At 33.4% G+C, this 23,651-nt stretch overlaps 2 protein-coding genes across 2 annotated transcripts in view; one reads left to right on the plus strand and one right to left on the minus strand.

Annotated features, from left to right (window-relative positions):
* The window catches only part of LOC797518 (guanine nucleotide-binding protein subunit alpha-12), a 62,313-nt gene that overhangs the window by 21,790 nt on the left and 16,872 nt on the right, over positions 1-23,651 (plus strand). The window contains exon 3 of the mRNA XM_087236787.1: positions 17,517-17,612. Coding sequence (XP_087092913.1) covers positions 17,520-17,612 — 93 coding nt within the window. The 5' untranslated portion in view covers positions 17,517-17,519. The remainder of the gene's footprint in view (positions 1-17,516; positions 17,613-23,651) is intronic.
* chst12b.3 (carbohydrate sulfotransferase 12b, tandem duplicate 3) lies at positions 8,763-11,779 on the minus strand. Its single transcript, XM_087236782.2, has 2 exons — positions 11,672-11,779; positions 8,763-10,487 (listed from the first exon to the last, which is right to left on the minus strand). The coding sequence occupies exon 2, from the start codon at positions 10,401-10,403 to the stop codon at positions 9,378-9,380; it is 1,026 nt and encodes a 341-aa protein (XP_087092908.1). The 5' UTR covers positions 10,404-10,487; positions 11,672-11,779; the 3' UTR covers positions 8,763-9,377.

A 23,651-nucleotide genomic window follows, 5' to 3' on the forward strand; every position in this document is an offset into this window, starting at 1 on the left:
ACATCCAACAGAGTTCCTGTTATTTATTTAATATGACATATAGGAGACATCACACACTTACACAAAACAAACAGCAATTCTGTTGAATGAATGATATTTTATTTTTAGATGTATTTTATTTTCCATATTAAAATCATCAAAAACAAATAAATTCTGTCAGTAATTCTGTTAGTCCCTTAATTTATGATATCTAAAATGTTTTTTTTATACCTGCTATTATTTTTAACATGTACACATTTGTTATTTCTTATATCTAAAAATATATTTCTAATATTAGAAATTATTATTTCACTAGTAACAACTAGTAATAACTTTCATGATATCAGAAATTAGCATTGTCACTTTAGTAAATTCTTTTTTCATATATCAAAAATGAACATTTTACTAGTAGCAGTTCAGTTGTTGATATTAACAATATAATTCATGATATTAACAATTAAATTTTGATATAAACAATTAAACTGTTATTATCAGGAATTGGCATACTAATTTAAATGGCAGCTTTATGATGACTCTACCCAGGTAGCAAAGAATTCTCTCCCAGATTTGGCATAAATCTGGCACAGCAGGCATTCATCCAGCACTGGCATACAGCATGTGGGCTAAACGTAGCCCTGGTTTGCAAAGGTGGCATTGTGTTTAGGGTGGCACACAATACTTGAGCCAGATGTAAAATGTAGTATTTGACCCAGATGTTAATAACTGTTATGTGGGCTATGTGCGTTTGGTCGGTCTTGACCCACATTTAAAATACATTTTTATTATTTTCAAATAAAGAAAAAAATTCTACCAATCAGGTCACTTTGAGAAAAAGCACACCCAGCAGAACTCCTAAAGCGCAATGATTCATGGGATTATCAATTTCATTGCCGTCGTGACACGCCAACATAATTGACCCAGTTCAGTTTCAGTTATGGGTTATTAACTTGGCTGAGATATGGCCCAGATCCATGTTTGGCCCTTGTCTGGGAGCCAGACTTGACCCAGTCATGTACTGAAATTCACTGCAGCATGTGAGCCGAGCAAAAGCTGATTGTGTGAACCAGAGCTGGGCCAAAAATATTTTGCTATATACAGACATCAACAATTAAATAGTAGATATCAACACATCAATTCTTGAAATGAACAATAACATTTTTGATATCAACAATTTTATTGTTAATTTCAATAAACTGAGGAGGAATAAAAGTCAAATCGGCTTTCCCTAATCCCCACCCAGTGAACAGAGAGCAGTGAACATTGTATGAACATTTATGTCAGTGGTGCGAAACAGCTCTGGACTGGATTTAGTAGGCCTATTTGAATTTTAGAATGTAAACAAACCCAAAAGGCCCCGCCTTGCATTACTACAAACATCCTCCTAAAACTGAAACTGAAAGTGTGCATATTTACATTTTAAATCTGCTTTTTTGGAGTTTTAGATGTGATATTTTTTTCAGTTTCATTAACTTTATTATTCTTTATGGTTGAGAAGGAAAATATGATATTGATATCAGTCTAGTTTTAAAGGTCACCTATGATGAAAATCAACTTTTGTAAGCTGTTTACTGTGTGTAGTGTGTCCACTGTCATGTTGGACTGATATAAACCCAATAAGTCTCTTTTTAAAATTTTCTGACGTTTAAATAGGATCCAAATCCCAGGGATTTTGAGGCCCACAGCAATGTGAGTGCCGTTTTTCCACTAAATTGATTGACAGATGTTTTTACTAAACATAAATACACGTGTCCAGAACATTTTTTTGCAAATAAACTGGGATAAAAAATATCTGTTCCAACCCTCTGTGATTTTTACACGTTTTGTAAGCTTAAAACGTGTTTAAAACAGCATATTTTCTAATTCTTAACCGCTACAATCACCACGGCCGCATGGTGTCAGTAAACGCGCACACTGTACACTTGAAGTCAGAATTATTAGCCCCCCTGAATTATTTGCCCCAACACCCAAATCCCCCCCCCCACCCCCCGTTTATTTTCCCCTAATTTCTGTTTAACGGAGATAACATTAAATTAACACATTTCTAAACATATTTGTTTTAATAACTCATCTCTAAAAACTGATTTATCGTATCTGCCATGATGACAGTTAATAATATTTGACTAGATATTTTTCATGACACTTCTATACTGCTTAAAGTGACATTTAAAGGCCTAATTACAGGGTAGGTTAAGTAGGCAGGTTGCGGTAATTAAGCAATAATATTTATTGTATAATAATGGTTTGTTCTGTAGACAATACAAAAAAAGTAGCTTAAAGAGGCTAATAATTTTGACCTTAAAATGTAAAAAAAAAAAAAAAATTAAAACTGCTTTTATTCTAGCCAAAATAAAACAAATAAGACTTTTTCCAAAAGAAAAAATATTATCAGACATACCGTGAAAATGTCTTAAAAAGACATTCTTCTAAAAAAGAAGAAAATTGTAAAGGAGTGTGTAACTTGTTTGTGTACTGAAAACGTCATGTGTGTGGCTCATCATTTCAGAAAGAATTAAATAAACCACCACAAATACATGAAATAAACTTACTTGGTATTTTTGACTAATGAGCTATTCAGATTTTCCAGAGTCTGTCTCTGTTTATCTGACATAACGCATGAGAAAAAACAGACAAGTAAGTGGAATGGTGGGTGAGGAGAAGCAGCTCATTGGATTTAAAGCCACAGGCTACAAAGACAGCTATGATGTATTCAGATTGGCAGATCCTGGAGGCTATAATAAATGATCTGATGGGTATTTTGAGCTGAAACTTTAGACACATTCTGGAGACACCAAAGGCTTGTCTTACATCTTTTAAAGTTGGGCTCCTAGAAGTTACGTCTCAGAAGTGGCTTATATGAAAGGCAAAGGCCTCCATTGCTTGTTTAAGTTGACCTTTTCGTATTAAATGACACAAAAAGTAAAATGTGATAGTCTTTTAAAAAACTAATTTTGCAATTATAAGTTAGAATGGAAAATCTAAATAAATATAAACAAAACATCTGAGCATACTGTAGAAAGAGGATGATGCAACAGAATTATATTACAAACTTTGAGTCAATTTATATTTAGGATTAATATTTGCTAACTATTTTGCTAAAAACATTCATTAATTCATTAATATCTGAACTGAGGAAGTGGTAATCAACTCATTTGAATATGTTTCACCAAATGTGTATTGTATGCTATAACATTTTAACACAAATGTTTACTCTATTATGGTATGTGTTGTTAATTTTGTCTCTATTATTGTGTTACGACTAAATTATTGTTTTGGTTGTTTTGGTTTGTCCTATATTGGCCTAAACGAACACCTAAACGAAACGTCAGTAGTTTTTCTAAAGGTATTCATCTCACATAACATTTATTTCAAACATATTCTGCCTTCTTCCTATAAAATACTATACATTTGATATGGTTATTATTATATTGATACAGTTAGTTGGGCAAAGAGCACTGATGACTTGAAGCTTAAGTATTGAAGCTCACTTTAAAAAGCTTTAGTGCATTTGCATCAATCATAAGGTGTTTCAATGTTTAACTTTCTGCTTTATAAAAAGAGTTATTTGATATTTAGTTATTTATTTAGTGTTTTCAGGCTGTTTAATTTATTTTTTATATACATACACAGAGAGTTTGGAGCCTATAAAAGTAAAATTAGTGTTTGCCCTCTAAGATTGGGGGGGGGGGGGGGTTTGTGGTATGGATTGTTGGACCACCTGATAGTACCTCTGCATGGGCCTTAGAATCATTCTAACTCAGCAAGTTTTGCATTTTGCAACATGCCCTTTGGAAAAGCACAGCCCAAATCAGTTCAGCACCAATATGAACAGCACCTGCTGCCAGGCTGACTGCACCGGCCCTGCATGTGTATCAGGTTTAATTTTTATGATAATTTATTTGAAACAGTACATTTAGATATAAATTAACCACACTGTAAAAAATAAGTAGTTGTGAAAACATAAAAATAAGGCTACTTGATGCGGTAAGAATTTTGAGTTGTCTCAACAACTGTTTTTCAGTTTTTCTCTAACAATTTTTTGTTCAACTAAAATAATTTAATTTATTCATGAAGTGTTGATTTTTGTATTTTACTAATAAAGATATTCTTGTCACATCAACTGAAGCAACAGTTACTGCTTTTGAGTCAATTACTTTTTTCTGTTATTTTTTTTTTAAATTTGCAAAATGAGTAATTTTTTAATCATTAACCTGTTTTTAATCATTTTACTTAAAAATGAACACAAACTTACTGCTTCATCCATTCATTCATTTATTTATTTTCCTTTGGCTTAGTCCCTTTATTCATCAGGGGTCACCACAGTGGAATGAACCGCCAACTTATTCAGCATATGTTTTACACAGCGGATGCCCTTCCAGCTGCAACCCAGTACTGGCAAACACCTATTCACACTCAGACACCTGTACCTCATGTCTTTAAACTGTGATGGAAACCAGAGCACCCGGAGGAAACTCATGTGAACACAGGGATGCCAGTGATCCAGTTGGGTCTCAAAACAGCGACCTTTTTGCTGTGAGGCGACAGTGCTACCAACTGCGTCACTGTGTCACCCCTCTTTCATACACCCGATAAACAAGCTTAGTTTTCAATCGTCACGTCACGTCACGTCACCCATGCATGAATTATTTAAATATCAACATTCCTGTTCAACACAAAAATGTTTGTCCAAACTCAGTTAAACACGTAGACATAACATTTTAGCGAATATTGTTGACATAACATATATTTTTATGTAATCAATTCTTAGTCACAAATCTTAGTATATATGACAGAAAAAGTATAGAGTGCTAAACAAATGGTGATTTAGTTTTTTACTATTAACTATATTTATTTACTAACGAAATAAAACACTAATAGGCTACAAGAACTGAGTTCTTTAAACAAACAACATACATATTTGTTTATTCTCAACAATTTATTTCAACTTTTTTAATTTAGAAGGTTTTAAAAACATAATGAATTTATTTTCAAATCTTATTTTAATACATATCTATATATAGTTGAAGTCATTATTATTAGCCCCCCTTTGAATTTCTTTTTCTTTTTTAAATATTTCCCAAGTAATGTTCAACAAGGAAACTTTCACAGTATTTCTGATAATATTTTGTCTTCTGGAGAAAGTCTTATTTGTTTTATTTTGGCTAGAATAAAAGCAGTTTTTAATAAAAAATAAATAAAATTTAAGGTCAAAATTATTAGCCCCTTCAAGCTATATTTTTTTCAATAGTCTACAGAACCATCATTATACAATAACTTGCCTAATTACCCTAACTTGCTATTAACGTTATGCCTTTAAATGTCACTTTAAGCTGCATAGAAGTGTCTTGAAAAATATCTAGACAAATATTATTTACTGTCATCATTGCAAAGATAAAATAAATCAGTTATTAGAAATGAGTTATTAAAGCTATTATGTTTATAAATGTTAAAAAAGAAACCTCTCTCTGTTAAACAGAAATTGGGGAAAAAATAAACAAGCGGTCTAATAATTCTGACTTCAACTGTATATATATATATATATATATATATATATATATATATATATATATACACCCTCATGTTGTTTCAATCCATATATATATATATATGCAGGCGATCCACAGTCAACTCAACTCAATCTGATCTCACCAAAAAATATCTTTTTAGAAAATAAAAAATACAAACTGGTTTTCCTCTGTTATCAAAGTGGCTATATTAAGGTTAGCAACATCATTGGTAAATTAAAACAATGCTGTAAATCCTTTAATTTTATTCAAATTCATTTTTATATCGAAATCATCAAAAAGTCTCAAAAACATGTAAACTAATTCCCTCAGTCACACAGAAATACCAACTGACCCAGCCGGGACTCTAACTAACCACTGACCTACAGTGCTGCCTCTTTGCTTTTTTCTTTTATATTTAGAGAATATAAGAGTGTATGCAGTATGAGTACATTTTTGTGGCATGAGCAACATGACTTTTATGACTTGAATGCTTTAGATGTCGAAAGATAAAGAACTGATAGCTATAGGCAAAAATTGGTGGAAAATATTTATTGATTGAAAATATTCCACTACGGTGGAAAAGTTTATTGGTGGAAAAGGAGTATGTGTGTTCAGCCAATTTGATTGTTTCTTTCTACGTATGTGTAGGCTAATACACTCATAGAGTAATACAAATCTGGATTTTATTTTTATTTCGTTAGCCCAAGTCATAGGGTTGTATGTTTAGAATGTCATCTAGACTTGTTTTCTCTTTTGATACAACGCAAACTGATAATAAGTTATGTTTGACAAAAAATATATATATTTCACGGTTGTTAGACTTTATGACCTACAAAAACAAGAAACTTTAGTCCACAGAAAAGGAAACGCCATCATCTTCCTTAAACGTGAAAACGAGTGGAGAAACCAGAATCAGGGCACCCAATCCTGTTTCTGAGATTTACGATTTTTACAAACTGAAATATGTTCCTGGATCAACATCTTTGTTGTTAGTTTATCTTACATTTAGGATTAGAGTTAGTGAAAAGTGCTTCTACATCATTGCTACAGCACATTGTGATATAGCACTTCTATATTACAGATTGGTGTGTTTGACACATTGGTCTCCTATGGTTCTTGGGGATGGTTAAAGTGCTACTGTATATAGCACTATACTGTTGCTGCTTGTAATTATGATTGAACAACTTTAAGTGCTAGAACTGTTTATAGAGTGTATATAATGAAGTGAGTATTGTTTAATTAAATATGTTTTGGATGAACAATCCCTTTAATCATTTAATCTGCCAAGACCTCGATATCTGGCCTTGTTTGGATATGATCAATAACATTCACTTCATCTATGACTCATTTTTTGCTCATCAGTGTGTCATAAGTCATACAATCTGAAGTATTTGTGAATGATGATAACATTTAATTAATGAAGTATCTGAAATTTGAGCATTAAAAGGTAAAGAAACAAAGTTGAAAGAACAGCCCTAGAGCCTAATCCATGTGCACAACTGGGCAAAGAAATCATCTTAATTCATTAAAGACAAACTGAGGGGAAATAAATTTATCTGATATAAACTAAAAATGAAAGCAAAAGAAGCAGTCATGATAAAGTGCTGCAAAACCAGTAAGGAATGTACAGTCAAAAACAGAAAACAGGAAACAAAATATGAGAAAAAATCTGAACTCAACATTTAACTATGTAACTAAACTGTGTGTGTCAACCCAAGAATATTTATTACTTTTTTTGTGAGTGGCAAATTTCCAAGTCATGTCAGTCAAATGAACCAACCTTTTTTTTTTAGTTGGTGAGAGTTGAATGCTTAACCTTGGGTAACACAGTGCTCGCTACTGTCCACTTTTAACCAGCTGTCCAATCACAGCTGAGATTTACAAATACTACAGTAAACTTAAAATTTAGAACCAAACTATAATAAAGTATTTGAATTAATCTGTTGAGAAAATTCTGAGGTATTGTAATACAACACCTATAGTGACACAAACAAATTACCCATTCCTCTACTAGGTTCTAATATAACTATAGGGTATTACAATATACCACAGGTTATTGTAGTAAAAACTGAAAGTATTCTACAGTATTCGTTGTAGTTTATCATTTAACCATAGTTTAAGCGCACCTATTTTACCCCCTTTTCAAGATTTAAGATAAGTCTTTTGTGTCTTCTGAATGTGTCTGTAAAGTTTCAGCTCAAAACACCCATCAGATTATTTATTGTACCTTTCAGAATTTTCTGCTTTTAACGCTATATAGCTGTTTTTGGTGCCTGTGCCTTTAAAGCTAGTTCTCCCCGCCCACCATTCCCATGTGCCTGTCAGAGTGTGCCTCAATCTCCGCCTCGGCTGTGTCAGATAAGCAGCACAGTGACAGACATGAAGGAAGCAGATCTCACGTAATGTTTGTGAAATACTAGTAAGAACTTTCCCAATGATCATTTAATGTATTTGTTGTGGAGTTGCAACGATCAGTCTCACACAATGTCGTTACAAAGTTCACACACACACACACACACACACACACACACACACACACACACACACACACACACAGCGGGACACACACATGGTGCACGCGTTATGTTAATGTACAAAACAAACCTGCTTTAACGTCCACAAACTAGGATTGAAGCGACTTTTATAATTGTACTGACATGCAGAAGTGATGATAAAGACGGTAAAATCACTGTAATTCATTACAAACATGCACTATTTTAAAAACATTTTAAACTTGTGAAACTCATTCTTGATCACATTTGATGATGATTGATGATCACAAAGAGCTGAACAGATCTTTTAATCCCAGGTGTTTTGCGCACGTCCTGTCTTGTTGATATGATTACACGTTACTACAGAGACATGTTAATACATGCCTGTCAATCAATTCAGTGAGCAGAAAAACCGCACTCCTACGTCACGTAGTGGTCTGCCTCAAAATGGGAGCAATTTAGGTCCTATTTTAAAATCAGGAAATTTCAAAAAAGAGATGTATTGTCTTTATATCACCCCAACATGACTGTAGACACTAAACCGACACACAGTTCTGCAGGCCCGTGCAGAGACCGTCCTAAGGGCATGTGCAGGATAAATTTTTTGAAGACCGGGGGGGGTGGGTTGGTTGTTGTTGCGCGCGTTCTGATCAGCTGTGTTGTCGCGCGCGTACTCAAGAGCGGGACCGAGGGTGTGCCGCGTCGCGGGGGCACTTTTGATCATTTTGGAAGGGCACTTTCTATCCAAGACTAAAAAGGGCATGTGCACTGCACAGGTTGAGCCCTATGTGTGCACGTGCCTGCAGTTCTGTACAAACAACCTACAAAATATGTTTTTCATCATAGGTGCCCTTTAATACTACATTATGCTGTAACATTCAAATAAAAAGTGTTGTACATACAATATATACACAGTACAATATACTTCATGATTTAAAAACACTACAGTATTTACTAATAATTACTACAGTATTTTTTAAAAGGGAGAGATAAATACCACACTGACTCACTGTCACTCACTATATTGTTTTTACAAGTTACAATCACAAGTACAAAAACAATCACAGCAAAGAAAAAATATATAAATGATTTAGAACCTTTTAAAGCCAATCATCTCTGAAATCCTTCACTATCAACAGTACAGAAGATTCACATTATAAGCAAATAAAATGCCTTGCTATCAACAGAAGAACAAGAAAAAACCTCACCCCAAAATAGAACCAGTTGACAATGCTTTGATAAACGCACAGCTTTAAGGAAGGTTTATTTAACATCAGCTTGTTTAATTAAACGACACAGTCTTGACAGCATTTATCAAATATTGTTTATAAATCACATGTGGCCTTGAGTTAAATCCAGAAAGAGCAACTGGTGATCCTCTCTTTTAACAAACAATAACTTGTCACTCATTCAGAAGTGTCTCAGGTTTATCATATCCAAATAACTTAAAGTCGGTTTCATAAAGACTGTACAGCTTTCTCCTGTGTGCTACTGAAATGTTTGCAAACCATTCTCGCTCCCAGTCTACCGCAGTCCTGTTCTCATTTCCTGGAGGAAAGTGAATATGTTTATCCAGTCCAAGAATCTTAAGCAAATGTTCTGTGTCCTCATCAAGAGTTTCTAGCTTCCCAATAAAGTCATAGTCAATTTGACATGGATGGCAAAGTCTGTGAATCTGCTGCCAATGCTCATTAAACGGCTTCTCCTTCTCAGTCTGTGGATCTAACAGATACTGAATAAAGTGAGTAAAGGACAGTCTGATACCTGCACTGAAGGCCTCTTGAGCCGAAGCAGGGGGGTGTGAAATATTAGCATAACGCTGAAGCATTGTGGAGCCATAATTGGAGTAGAAGTACTCATCTGGCCTATTAAATTTGGCTCGAAAAGCAGAAATAAGGCGCACGAACGGATCCCGTACAAAAAGGAACTTAGTGTAGTTCTTCAGCTTTTGATGCATCAGAGGACGAGCGTATCGACCATGGTGGATCCATAAGTTGTTAAATGTCTTATGCACTGTAGAATTATGGATTACCTCTATTGGTATGTCAAGAGGATGCAGATATGGAGCTCCATCAGGTGCCTTCAGGTTCTGGCTGAGCACAATCATTACTCGCTTCCAGTTAGTACAAGCTACCTTGGGTACAAAACAGTAAATCACACGGTGACGATCGTCCACAATGAGATGATCCAGAGCTTTGTTGGGAATCTGGTCAAATGTGATTAATTTATCTCGGAAAAGCAGGCTGCTATTGGCCAAACAAAGCTTGTTTATTAGATGTTTACGATGTGCTTGACGCTGTTTCAGATTTTTTGATGAATCCATGTGCTGGTAAGTTCCAACTCTCACCTCATCCCAGAAGACTACTATAAAAAACAATGTGATGAATACCGCTCCCAAAAGAAAACAAAAGTGATGGAGCTTCTGCATTCTGATTCTTGACAGAAGTCTGTACCAGATAGTCAGAACTTTGCTAAATATTATTTGTCGTGGGAATGAGTCCAGTTGACGATTCTGAAAAAGAATAAAAAAATAAGAACAAGTTCGCTAAAGCCTCAATTTACTGTCAACACTCAAGTGATCCAATAATATGCTGTATGTGTCAGAATGGTTTACATGATTTATGATCACAAACCAGTTAGTTTGGTTTGTTAGATAGATAGATAGATAGATAGATAGATAGATAGATAGATAGATAGATAGATAGATAGATAGATAGATAGATAGATAGATAGATAGATAGATAGATAGATAGATAGATAGATAGATGTACTTTAATATTTAAGGCTATTTGGGTAAGCCCACTTTTTTTCTACTGGTGGGGGGAGGGAATTTTGCTTTGATCTTGAGAGTCCCTTGCCACATATAGGCTATAAAACACAAATGATCCCTGTGCTTAAACAGCAATGTATAAATATAAAACAAATATTTATAGGTTATAATTGCAACTAATTTTACAAAGTAGGCTGGTTTACTTTCTCGCTAAAAAGCGCTTGTTTGTCATCAATAACTTTCTTTGACCTTGGAAAATATCTTTTGAGGGATTTTAATTTTACATGCACGAACAACAGCAGCCTAATCAACAGAACATCTTTGTCTAACTTAACCTGCAGTGCTTCTGTGAGAGGAATACATTCATTTAAAATCAACAGACCTGAATATGTTTCACTTAATGTCTCAATTAATCATTCGCTGAGTATACGATATAGCCATAAAAGTATATGACAGCAGTTTATATAAAAAGGGTTAAACATTGCTGTGGGAATTAAAGAGTAGGTTGATAAAAATTGTGGAAAATCTGGCTGCTTTCCATTACTCTTTATTGTCATATTTACCATAGTTGCATCTATTCACGAGAAAGTAAAATAGTTTGGAAGTGTAATGGGACAAACCTAGTTCGCTACACTTTCTGTGCACTACTGTATTGCCAAACAACATATAATATATATATTTTTTTTAATTAAGCGTAATTTTTTACATAAATTACTAACTCATGATGCACTTTAACCAGCCACGATAATTTGCAGAGTCGTACTTGTTATATTCTTATTTCAGATATATTTATTATATTATATTATTGATACAGTTATATTTATAATATAATATTTATTTAAAATATTTAATAAGTTTAAATATTATTTAATTAAAAGCATAGCAAAGCATATAGGTTTTATTGGTTTAGCCAAAATGTAACTCACACCAGTAGTAGAAATAGAATATATCCGCTCCTCGTTGGTTCAATGCAGTCTGTGCTTCCTCCACAAATGAAAAAGACGTCCTGTCTGTCGAGCATAACTGCATGTATGTGAAAATGGGAGTATGGAGCAACTGTGCCTCGGGGGAGCCACTTCCCATTCTCGTGCGTGCATTTACGTACCATACGTTTAAAACTGTGTTGTTCCATAAAATAATACTTGATTATAATATTTAGACAGTCATTATTTTTTATTAATCATCATCATTTTTGTTATCATCATTATATTTATTAATATTATGCATTTTATTTATGTTGTGTGCTTTTCTTTTATGCACCTTACTGAATTTTCCTATCAGCATCTTTGTTGTTAGTTTATGTTAAGTTAAAGTCCTAAAAAAGGTGGTGTACTATTACCCACTTAACCCAAACTTTAAAATAAACAGTCAAAGAAATGACCAAAGTTCTTGAATTCGATAGCAAAATATATATTTATTTAACATCAGTTACTTGTAACTATTGACTTCCACAGAAAGAAAAACAAATACTATGGAAGGCAATGGTTACAGGTTTTCAGCTTTCTTCAAAATCTCTTCTTTTGTGTTAAATAACAGGTAAAGGTTGAGTAAATGATGACAATTAAATTTTTTTTGGGTGAACTAGTCTTTTAAAAAATAAAAATATTTAAACTAATTTGTTAATCTAAAGTAAGATGCTAATAGTCTAATCGTACTTAATGATTTATGCTCAGCTATAGTGCCCCACTATATATGTTATAGTACATTTAGCTGTATTAACTCTATAGTGACTTGTGACTTCTTGTTAGCATAAACTGTGAATTTAAAATGAAAATCAGGGGGTGGGGGTGGAAGCTACGCACAAAAACTCAAATAAGCGACAGTATTTTAATATTAATTATACATCATTTTAACATAAAAAAGAATCAATCAAGTCAGTTAATTAAGTTAACTTAATAGGGTCTGTGCATACATAGAAACACAGCTTTTTAACTTACATTCTTTACTGGCTTATTACTTGACATTTAATAGGCTCCTTTAAACATCACATTCATGCATGCTTGTTTTAAACCAAGCTAATAGGAGACTAGATATGACACTAAAAACGATGAGGCAAAGACAACTCATAAATCACGTAATGATATGTAATTTAAAAGGGTAACTACCATAGCGATAGCAGAAGACAGTCATTCCCTGTTGTGGTGGGCACGATTAAGACAATTGTCATATACTGTTTTACAGGGGCCATTTTAGAATTTTCATTTTAGGGAAACTCAGCTGCTTACGGGGTAAACAAAGAAAAATGTGTAATACCATATATTAATATAAATTAGGGATGTCCAAATGCGATTACATGATCAGAAATTGGGTTCGATCACTCGATCATAATCGGACGTTACCTTCCGATCAGGACTCAAATATATATATATATATATATATATATATATATATATATATATATATATATATATATATATATATATATATATATATATATATATATATATATATATTCTCATTATTTTTTAACACAAACAGGGCCGTTGCTGGCCAAAAGGGTGCCCTATGCGTAATTTTACTCTCAATAAAATATAAATACTTAAAATATAAACACTCAAAATTATACTTAAACATTCAAATATTTGCATTACAAAATAAAATGCTTTTATTTTAGCCGAAATAAAACAAATAAAACTTTCTCCAGAAGAAAAAATATTATCGGACATAAAGTGAAAATTTCATTGCTCTGTTAAACATTATTTGGGAGATATTTAAACAAAGAAAAAAAAACTTCAAGGGTGGGCTAATAATTCTGACTTCAACTGTACATGCACACATGATACACTATACATATACACACACTCTATACATATGCACACATGATACACTATACATATACACACACTCTATACATATACACACACTCTATACATATGCACACATGATACACTATACATATACACACACTCTATACATATGCACACATGATACACTATACATATACACACACTCTATACATATGCACACATGATACACTATACATATACACACACTCTATACATATACACACACTCTATACATATGCACACATGATACACTATACATATACACACACTCTATACATATGCACACATGATACACTATACATATACACACACTCTATACATATGCAAACATGATACACTTTACATATACACACACTCTATACATATGCACACATGATACACTATACATATACACACACTCTATACATATGCACACATGATACACTATACATATACACACACTCTATACATATGCACACATGATACACTATACATATACACACACTCTATACATATGCACACATAATACACTATACATATACACACACTCTATACATATGCACACATGATACACTATACATATACACACACTCTATACATATACACACATGATACACTATACATATACACACACTCTATACATATGCACACATGATACACTATACATATACACACACTCTATACATATACACACATGATACACTTTACATATACACACACTCTATACATATGCACACATGATACACTATACATATACACACACTCTATACATATGCACACATGATACACTATACATATACACACACTCTATACATATGCACACATGATACACTATACATATACACACACTCTATACATATCCACACATGATACACTTTACATATACACACACTCTATACATATGCACACATGATACACTATACATATACACACACTCTATACATATGCACACATGATACACTATACATATACACACACTCTATACATATGCACACATGATACACTATACATATACACACACTCTATACATATGCACACATGATACACTATACATATACACACACTCTATACATATGCACACATGATACACTATACATATACACACACTCTATACATATGCACACATGATACACTATACATATACACACACTCTATACATATACACACATGATACACTATACATATACACACACTCTATACATATGCACACATGATACACTATACATATACACACACTCTATACATATACACACATGATACACTTTACATATACACACACTCTATACATATGCACACATGATACACTATACATATACACACACTCTATACATATGCACACATGATACACTATACATATACACACACTCTATACATATGCACACATGATACACTATACATATACACACACTATACATATGCACACATGATACACTATACATATACACACACTCTATACATATGCACACATGATACACTATACATATACACACACTCTATACATATGCACACATGATACACTATACATATACACACACTATACATATGCACACATGATACACTATACATATACACACACTCTATACATATGCACACATGATACACTATACATATACACACACTCTATACATATGCACACATGATACACTATACATATACACACACTCTATACATATGCACACATGATACACTTTACATATACACACACTCTATACATACACACACTCTATACATATGCACACATGATACACTATACATATACACACACTCTATACATATGCACACATGATACACTATACATATACACACACTCTATACATATACACACATGATACACTATACATATACACACACTCTATACATATGCACACATGATACACTATACATATACACACACTCTATACATATGCACACATGATACACTATACATATACACACACTCTATACATATGCACACATGATACACTATACATATACACACACTCTATACATATGCACACATGATACACTATACATATACACACACTCTATACATACACACACACACATATTCATACACGATACACTATACATACACACACTATACATATGCACACATGATACACTACATATACACACATTTTTTTGGGCAAAAATAACCAAGCAAGGTTCAAACACTCAATTTACTTAGTTTCACTTTTATTTTATACAATAAACTCAAATACTAAAATTCCACAGACCGGGAGCAGAAGGTATAAAATGTTCACCATGTTCATGATATATTATTAGCAGGCTGCATAAACCTGATTGGTTAAGGCAACTAAAATGACAACCACTAGGGATTTAACGAGGAGGTATCAACCGTAATTGTGCCGTAATTGTGGGTGGGGGTTTGGCGCTCAGTGTGGGCCCGTCCACTACGCCACTGCTACTCTATAATGCCATATGATTATTTTAATGATGTGCGTGCTTTTGGTTTCGCTGCTGTTGGAGGGGGGGGGGGGGGGGGTATTGATGACGCGGGGCCCCCTTATAGAAATTAATACTCTTACTTTTGTGAAATTCTTTTTTTATATTAAAATTGAACATTTTTACTAGTAGCAGTTCAGTTGTTGATATTAACAATATAATTTTCATATCAACAATTAAATTGTTGATATCAGGAATTGGCATATTAATTGAAACGGCAGCTTTATGGGGATTTTACGCCGGTAGCTAAGAATTCTGGCCCAGATTTGGCATAAAGCTGGCACGGCAGGCATTCATCCATCCAGCACTGGCATAAAGCATGTGGGTTAAACATGGCCAGGGTTTGGGAGAGATGGCACACAATACTTGAGCCAGATGTAAAATGTAGTATTTGACCCAGATGTTAATAACTGTTATGTGGGCCATGTACGTTTGGTCGGTCTTGACCCCCATTTAAAATACATTTTTATTATTTTCAAATAAAGAAATAAATTCTACCAATCAGGTCACTTTGAGAAAAAGCACACCCAGCAGAACTCCTAAAGCACAATGATTCATGGGATTATCAATATCATTGACGCAGTTCAGTTTCAGTTATGGGTTATTAACTTGGCTGAGATTTGGCCCAGATCCATGTTTGGCCCTTGTCTGGGAGCCAGATTTGACCCAGTCATGTACTGTAATTCACTGCAGCATGTGGGCCGAGCAAAAGCTGATTGTGTGGGTCAGAGCTGGGACCAAAAAATTTTGCTATACAAATACAGACATCAACAATTAAATAGTAGATATCAACACATCAATTCTTGAAATGAACAATAACATTTTTGATATCAACAATTTTATTGTTAATTTCAATGAACTGAGGAGGAATAAAAGTCAAATCGGCTTGCCCTAATCCCCACCCAGTGAACAGAGAGCAGTGAACATTGTATGAACATTTATGTTAGTGGTGCGAAACAGCTCTGGACTGGATTTAGTAGGCCTATGTGAATTTTAGAATGTAAACAAACCCAAAAGGCCCCGCCTTGCATTACTACAAACATCCTCCTAAAACTGAAACTGAAAGTGTGCATATTTACATTTTAAATCTGTTTTTTTTTTTCTCTCTCTCTTTTTGGAGTTTTAGATGTGATTTTTTTTTTTTTCAATTTCATTAACTTCTATATGGTTGAGGAGGAAAATATGATATTGATATCAGTCTAGTTTTAAAGGGCACCTATGATATAAACCCCACATGTCTCTTTTTAAAAACTTCTGGCGTTAAAATAGGATCCAAATCCCAGTGATTTTGAGGCCCACTACAATGTGAGTGCGTTTTTTCTACTAAATTGATTGACAGATGTTTTTACTAAACATAAATACACTCAATAATTCTCAAAAACACAAATGTTTTTGAGTTACTGACAGCAAGGGTTAGTTTTTGTCACCATAGATTATAGAGCAGGTTAAATCCATATGTTGGTTGTAGTTTAGCCACATTATGAGTGCTGGACTACCCCATTGTCTTAATAGTATGTCATGAGTTTTTCTTTAAATGACTAATTTCTTTCTGTCACAAAAGAAGATGAGGTGGCATGACCAGCACTGCTCCAGAGGCACCAGCAGCTGCACAGTTACAGACCCAAGATGCAGCACTGAGGACCATCCATCTCTACTGGTACAGAGAAGGTTTTATTCCTTACCTTTTGTAAATGTTTGAAATTAGGAATGCTTCTGCAGAAGACAGTGTTTATTTTAATGTAAACTATTATTTTAAAATGTAAATATTTGAATGTTTAAGTATAATTTTGAGTGTTTACAGTATATGCATATATATATATATATATATATATATATATATATATATATATATATATATATATATATATATATATATATATATAAACATATATATGTTTGTGTGTTTGTTCCTTTGTGGGGGCACCACACTAAAATTTCGCATAGCAGCATCCCTGTCTGAACTGTTGACATCAAGAATTCCTATCCTGAGAAGGAATAAAAATCAAAACGGCTTCCCATAATCCCCACCCAGGCAACAGAGAGGAGTGAACATTGCGTAGGGATCTTTGTGTAAGTGGTAGGCTCTGGTAGTTGGAATGTAAACAAACCCAAAAGGCCCCGGGTCCGTGTATCATCCGTTCATTTGATTATTCCTTTTATTACGGAAAACGAAACATCAGAAAAACGATGAATATTTCGTTTTTCTGTTTATTCTGTAGGCAGAAAAAACGGAAACTCATCTGTTATTCTGCTTATTAACTTAAAACGAAATATTAAAACAAACACAAAACCAAAACGAAATAATGAGTCAAAATATGGTCCGTGTACGGTCCGTGTACGTTTTGTTCATTTGTTTTCCATTTTCAAACGGAATAAAGGAAATGGAGAAAACGGCCGTTTTTCCGTTTTTCTTTTGCTCACGAGAAAACGAAAAAACGAGATTTTGGCTGGATTTTCGTTTTTTTGGATTAGGGTAGGAAAACGGATAAACGACTTTAAAATTCATTTTACACATGTAGGCGGTGCTGAAACGCCCACTTTCCTCTAATTGGTCAACCAAATCTGCGCTCGTGACGTCACCCTCAAAATAAAAGCCTTACACGCTGGCTTTTAATTATTATTATTTAATTATATATATAAACAAAGTTTACATATTCTATCATTTGAACCACACACAGTTAGCAGGCTTACATTCATTGCGTATGTATAAATTAAATAAAAACATAAAGCAGTATACTTAGACATTTGTCATTAAAATAAGGTCATAGTTCACTGCCAAGCTTCTTGCTGCTGTGCACCTGATGCTGAGCAAAGAAAGCCATTTCCGAGCAGCACCTGGTTTACATGATTGTTTTAGAGCTATTGTAGGCCTAAATAATAGCCTACTCTGTATAAAATAATAATTTATTATTATTATTATTATTATTATTATTATTATTATTATTATTATTATTATTATTATTATTATTAGGCCTATTATTATTAGTATTGTTATTATTATTATTTACTTAGTTATTTAATGCTTGTAAGAACACAATGGACCCTGCATGGGGCTATAATAAATGGTACCATTTGTTTCTATTGGATTTTCTCCTATTTTAATTTAATATATGCCTTTAGCCTATTGTAAATATTTATTTGATAATTAATACTTTTTTATTGCAACGTCAAAGTAGGCCTGTCTTATTATTATTATTTTTTGTTATTATTTTGTCGTTGTTGTTGTTGTTATTATTATTGTAGCACGGACATAGCCACAGGTGTGGCAGAGTGTGCTGGTGCCACCCAAAGTGGCATCTTGCACCTGAAAATAGATGCCTTCGCGCTCAAGCGCGCGCAAAAAACTTGCACAGGCAAAAGTAATGATGAATGTGTTGAAGGAAAAAAAAACATTCTAATTATTTGTTAATAAAATAGTGCAACATTATTCTCAGTCAGTGTAGGCTGAAAAAATTAAGATCGCCAGCATTTCAAGGGTGGTTTTATTTTTAGTTCATTGCTGTGACGCGCTATATTTCACTAAGGCTGCATGAGACTGCGCATCTTGCTTATTTTCTCTATTTTACATAGGCCTACAGAACATATCAAACAGTCCAGGTTCTACCGTTCTAGTGAGTGTGGGGCATTGCTTTACGGTGGTAAAGTGGATTATTTCTTGGCAAATTCATAATGATTCACTTTGTTTAGTAATAAATTTCATAGTCATAAAATAACTACATTTCAAGAATATGTTAACACTTTCAACTATTTAGGATTATTTATTGCATCAAAAGTAATTTCAAAGTAACATTAAATGTACGTATAAACTGCTTAATTTGTGTGTGTAAACACCTAAGATGCAAAAAGCTTATTTAGACCAGAATAGGCCTACTAAATGCAACGGTCAATGTATGTAAACTTATGACCAAAAATGTCTTAAATTACTAAATTTAAGTCTTTTTAAGTTTTTAAATAATTTAAGTTTAACATAAATGATTTAAACTTTAAACTTCAAATTAACAGAGTATGGCAAATAAATTGTTTATTAAATGGAGGTCAGGTGTCTATCTTAATTATAATTATTAAATATTATGACACTACAGTGGTGTATTGGAGAGTAAGCACCTTTTAATTAATTAATTTTAAATAAGTGGTTTATCCTAAATAAAATGCAATGGGATCGGTGTGCAATGAATAGTTTGAAAACCCCTGGTTCAGACTAGACGAGCTAGCTGTCTGTGCGCTGCGCTAATAACTTGGCATTTGCTCTTTTCGGTGCTGCCAGATGCATTTATAGTGCATAAAAAAAATAAAAAAGGTAATTCGGTAAAGCGCGCGATGCGCGCAGAAATAAGCGCACTATATGCATATGTCGAATTAAGTTCTCTTTTTCTTTAATCAAGACTTTTCCATTCGAGGAATTACAGTTATTAATAGCTTAGTCCTTATAAACGATCAGTTTATAAAATACACAATTTACGGATCAAGCCTAATGAAGAATAAGAAGAATATGCAACGCATTATGATCCTTGAATGATCAGAGCGCATTTATATAAACTATATATTTTATATAATCCATAAATATTAAAAAACATTATACATTTAAAGTAATGGAACATTATATGTTATAAAATCTAAACTATTATTTAGGCTACAGGGTGTTCAGCGCGTGCGTCAAAGAAAAAACATGACACAATCTCTATAAAAACTAGTTGTTTATTTACAATATCTAAAGGGATATAAAACATCTAGCATGCATCTCCATTCTCAACGAGTTTCTGTGTCCTGCATCCTTCACAGACCGAGGTCTCATTCCGAGGTAATCTGTAAATGTTCTGGCACATTCTTGATTAAAGGTGAAACTGACCGGCGCAACGGATGATTTGTCATCTAGGGTGACTACAGTTATAATACAGGTTATGGAACTATTTCACTTTAATTTCATATTATTATTTTATTAAACAAACAAACCAGTTTTTGTTTTGGCTCTGCATCCAGCGTATTGGATCTTTGAAGCATTGCACTTCAAATGTTATTCTTTTTTTTTTATTGCATTTTTAATATTTTTAATTATACAACACAAAATTGGTTCTAAACAGATACATTTTCCTATAGGCTATGATGAAGTGTATATTTTTGTTCACACAGGTCCTATACAAAACTGTGTGGATGGATGATTTGTTTCTCCGTGAAAATCACTCATTTAATAAGCAAAACAGGCCAAAATGTTGTTTAGCTTGCGTCAAACTGGATGGACAATTTACAAACATATTGAATACAAAGGCTGGTTATTTTATGCAATGAGGGACAATAGGCCTATTACAAATTAAATAAAATTATTTGCATATTAAAACGAAAATATAATACAACAACAGATCCTACCTCGTAAGAAATGACTTTAGATAATGTAAATAAGCATCAAGTTTTTCTTGAGATTGTGTGTCTAATTCAGTAGTGTAGTGCGTTCGCGTGGGTTTCCTCCGGGTGCTCCGGTTTTCCCCACAGTCCAAAGACATGCGGTACAGGTGAATTGGGTAGGCTAAATTGTCCGTACTGTATAAGTGTGTGTGTATGTGTGGATGTTTCCCAGAGATGGGTTGTGGCTGGAAGGGCATCCGCTGCGTAAACACTTGCTAAATAAGTTGGCGGTTCATTCCGCTGTGGTGACCCCAGATTAATAAAGGGACTAAGCCGACAAGAAAATGAATGAATAATGTGCAATACTAATTTAAAATACATATCACTAACCTTATATGTGAAATAGCAGAGCCCGCTGTAGCACTTTCTCAAGAAGAGCAAATGTCAAATTATTAGCGCAACGCACATGTAGCGAGCTCATCTGTTTGTTGGAACTACTAGACACAAATTTTTTATCAACTATAATGTGTTTAATTACTTAATTTGAAATTTATTTCATTATTCCAGCAATAATTGTTGAGTGAAAGAATGCGCTAGAAATATGCATTGCGGCTCTCTTTATTGTACAGGCTTATTGCACTTAAACTTTTTTAGGTTCGGCTCTCGAATTAGTAAGGTTATGAGTAAATGTTATTTAAAATATTTAAAGCCTGCCATCTAGCCTACAATAACAGCAAATTTAATAATAAAAAAATAATAAGACAGGCCTACTTTGGCGTTGCAATAAAATAGTATTAATTAGCAAATAAATAATTACAATATATAATTAAAATAGGAAGAAATAAATGAAAACAAATGGTACCCTTTGTTTTTATAGCAGGGCCCAAAGTGTTCTTATTCTGGTTCTGCTAACAACTATTAAAAAGAAAAAAAAACACACCAAACAATAAAAACACTAGTAACTGATAATAATAATAATAATGATAATAATAATAATAATAATAATAATAATAATAATAATAATAATAATAATAATAATTATTATTATTATTATAAAGCCCTTGCTCTGAAACAATAATGCAAACCAGGTGCTGCTCGGAAGTGGCTATCTTTGCTCAGCATCAGGTGCACAGCAGCAAGAAGCTTGGCAGTGTACTATGACCTTATTTTAATGACAAATGTCTAAGTATACTGCTTTATGTTTTTATTTAATTTATACATACGCAATGAATGTAAGCCTGCTAACTGTGTGTGGTTCAAATGATATATGTAAACTTAGTTAATATATAATTAGCCTAAATAATAATAATTAAAAGCCTGCGTGTAAGGCTTTTATTTTGAGGGTGACATCACGAGCGCAGATTTGGTTGACCAATTAGAGGAAAGTGGGCGTTTCAGCACCGCCTACATGTGTAAAATGAATTTTAAAGTCGTTTATCCGTTTTCCTACCCTAATCCAAAAAAACGAAAATCCAGCCAAAATCTCGTTTTTTCGTTTTCTCGTGAGCAAAAGAAAAACGGAAAAACGGCCGTTTTCTCCATTTCCTTTATTCCGTTTGAAAATGGAAAACAAATGAACAAAACGTACACGGACCGTACACGGACCATATTTTGACTCATTATTTCGTTTTGGTTTTGTGTTTGTTTTAATATTTCGTTTTAAGTTAATAAGCAGAATAACAGATGAGTTTCCGTTTTTTCTGCCTACAGAATAAACAGAAAAACGAAATATTCATCGTTTTTCTGATGTTTCGTTTTCTGTAATAAAAGGAATAATCAAATGAACGGATGATACACGGACCGCCCCGCCTAGCATTACGAACATCCTGCTAAAAGTGAAACTGGAAGTTGTTGGCGTCCATATTTACATCTTAAATCCGTGTTTTTGGAGTTTTAGATGTGGTGTTTTGTCGGTTTTATCAATTAAGCTAAAAGACTTTATTTAGAGTTGAAAAGGAAATTATTATGTTGATCTAGATCTAGTTTTAAGGAAACCGATTATTCAATTCAATTCACCTTTTAATTAGGCAAAGTTATTAAGAAATCTTTTTTTGTCCACTTGATTTGTCAAATTATGGATAAATTGCACAAAATCGATCACTCATTGAGTGCGTGCTTTGGGTTGTCCGAATCAGAAGCGCGACGCAGGAGCCGAAATATTGACGGTCCGTGTACGTTTTGTTCATTTGTTTTCCATTTTCAAACGGAATAAAGGAAATGGAGAAAACGGCCGTTTTTCCGTTTTTCTTTTGCTCACGAGAAAACGAAAAAACGAGATTTTGGCTGGATTTTCGTTTTTTGGTTTAGGGTAGGAAAACGGATAAACGACTTTAAAATTCATTTTACACATGTAGGCGGT

This window comes from Danio rerio, chromosome 1, assembly GCF_052040795.2.
Source record: "Danio rerio strain M-AB ecotype USA chromosome 1, GRCz13ab, whole genome shotgun sequence".
In the NCBI taxonomy this organism is placed as follows: domain Eukaryota; kingdom Metazoa; phylum Chordata; class Actinopteri; order Cypriniformes; family Danionidae; genus Danio; species Danio rerio.

Coding starts and splice junctions, on each gene's coding strand:
- chst12b.3 (XM_087236782.2), bottom strand. CDS start 10,403: ATGCAGAAGCTCCATCACTTTTGTTTTCTTTTGGGAGCGGTATTCATC.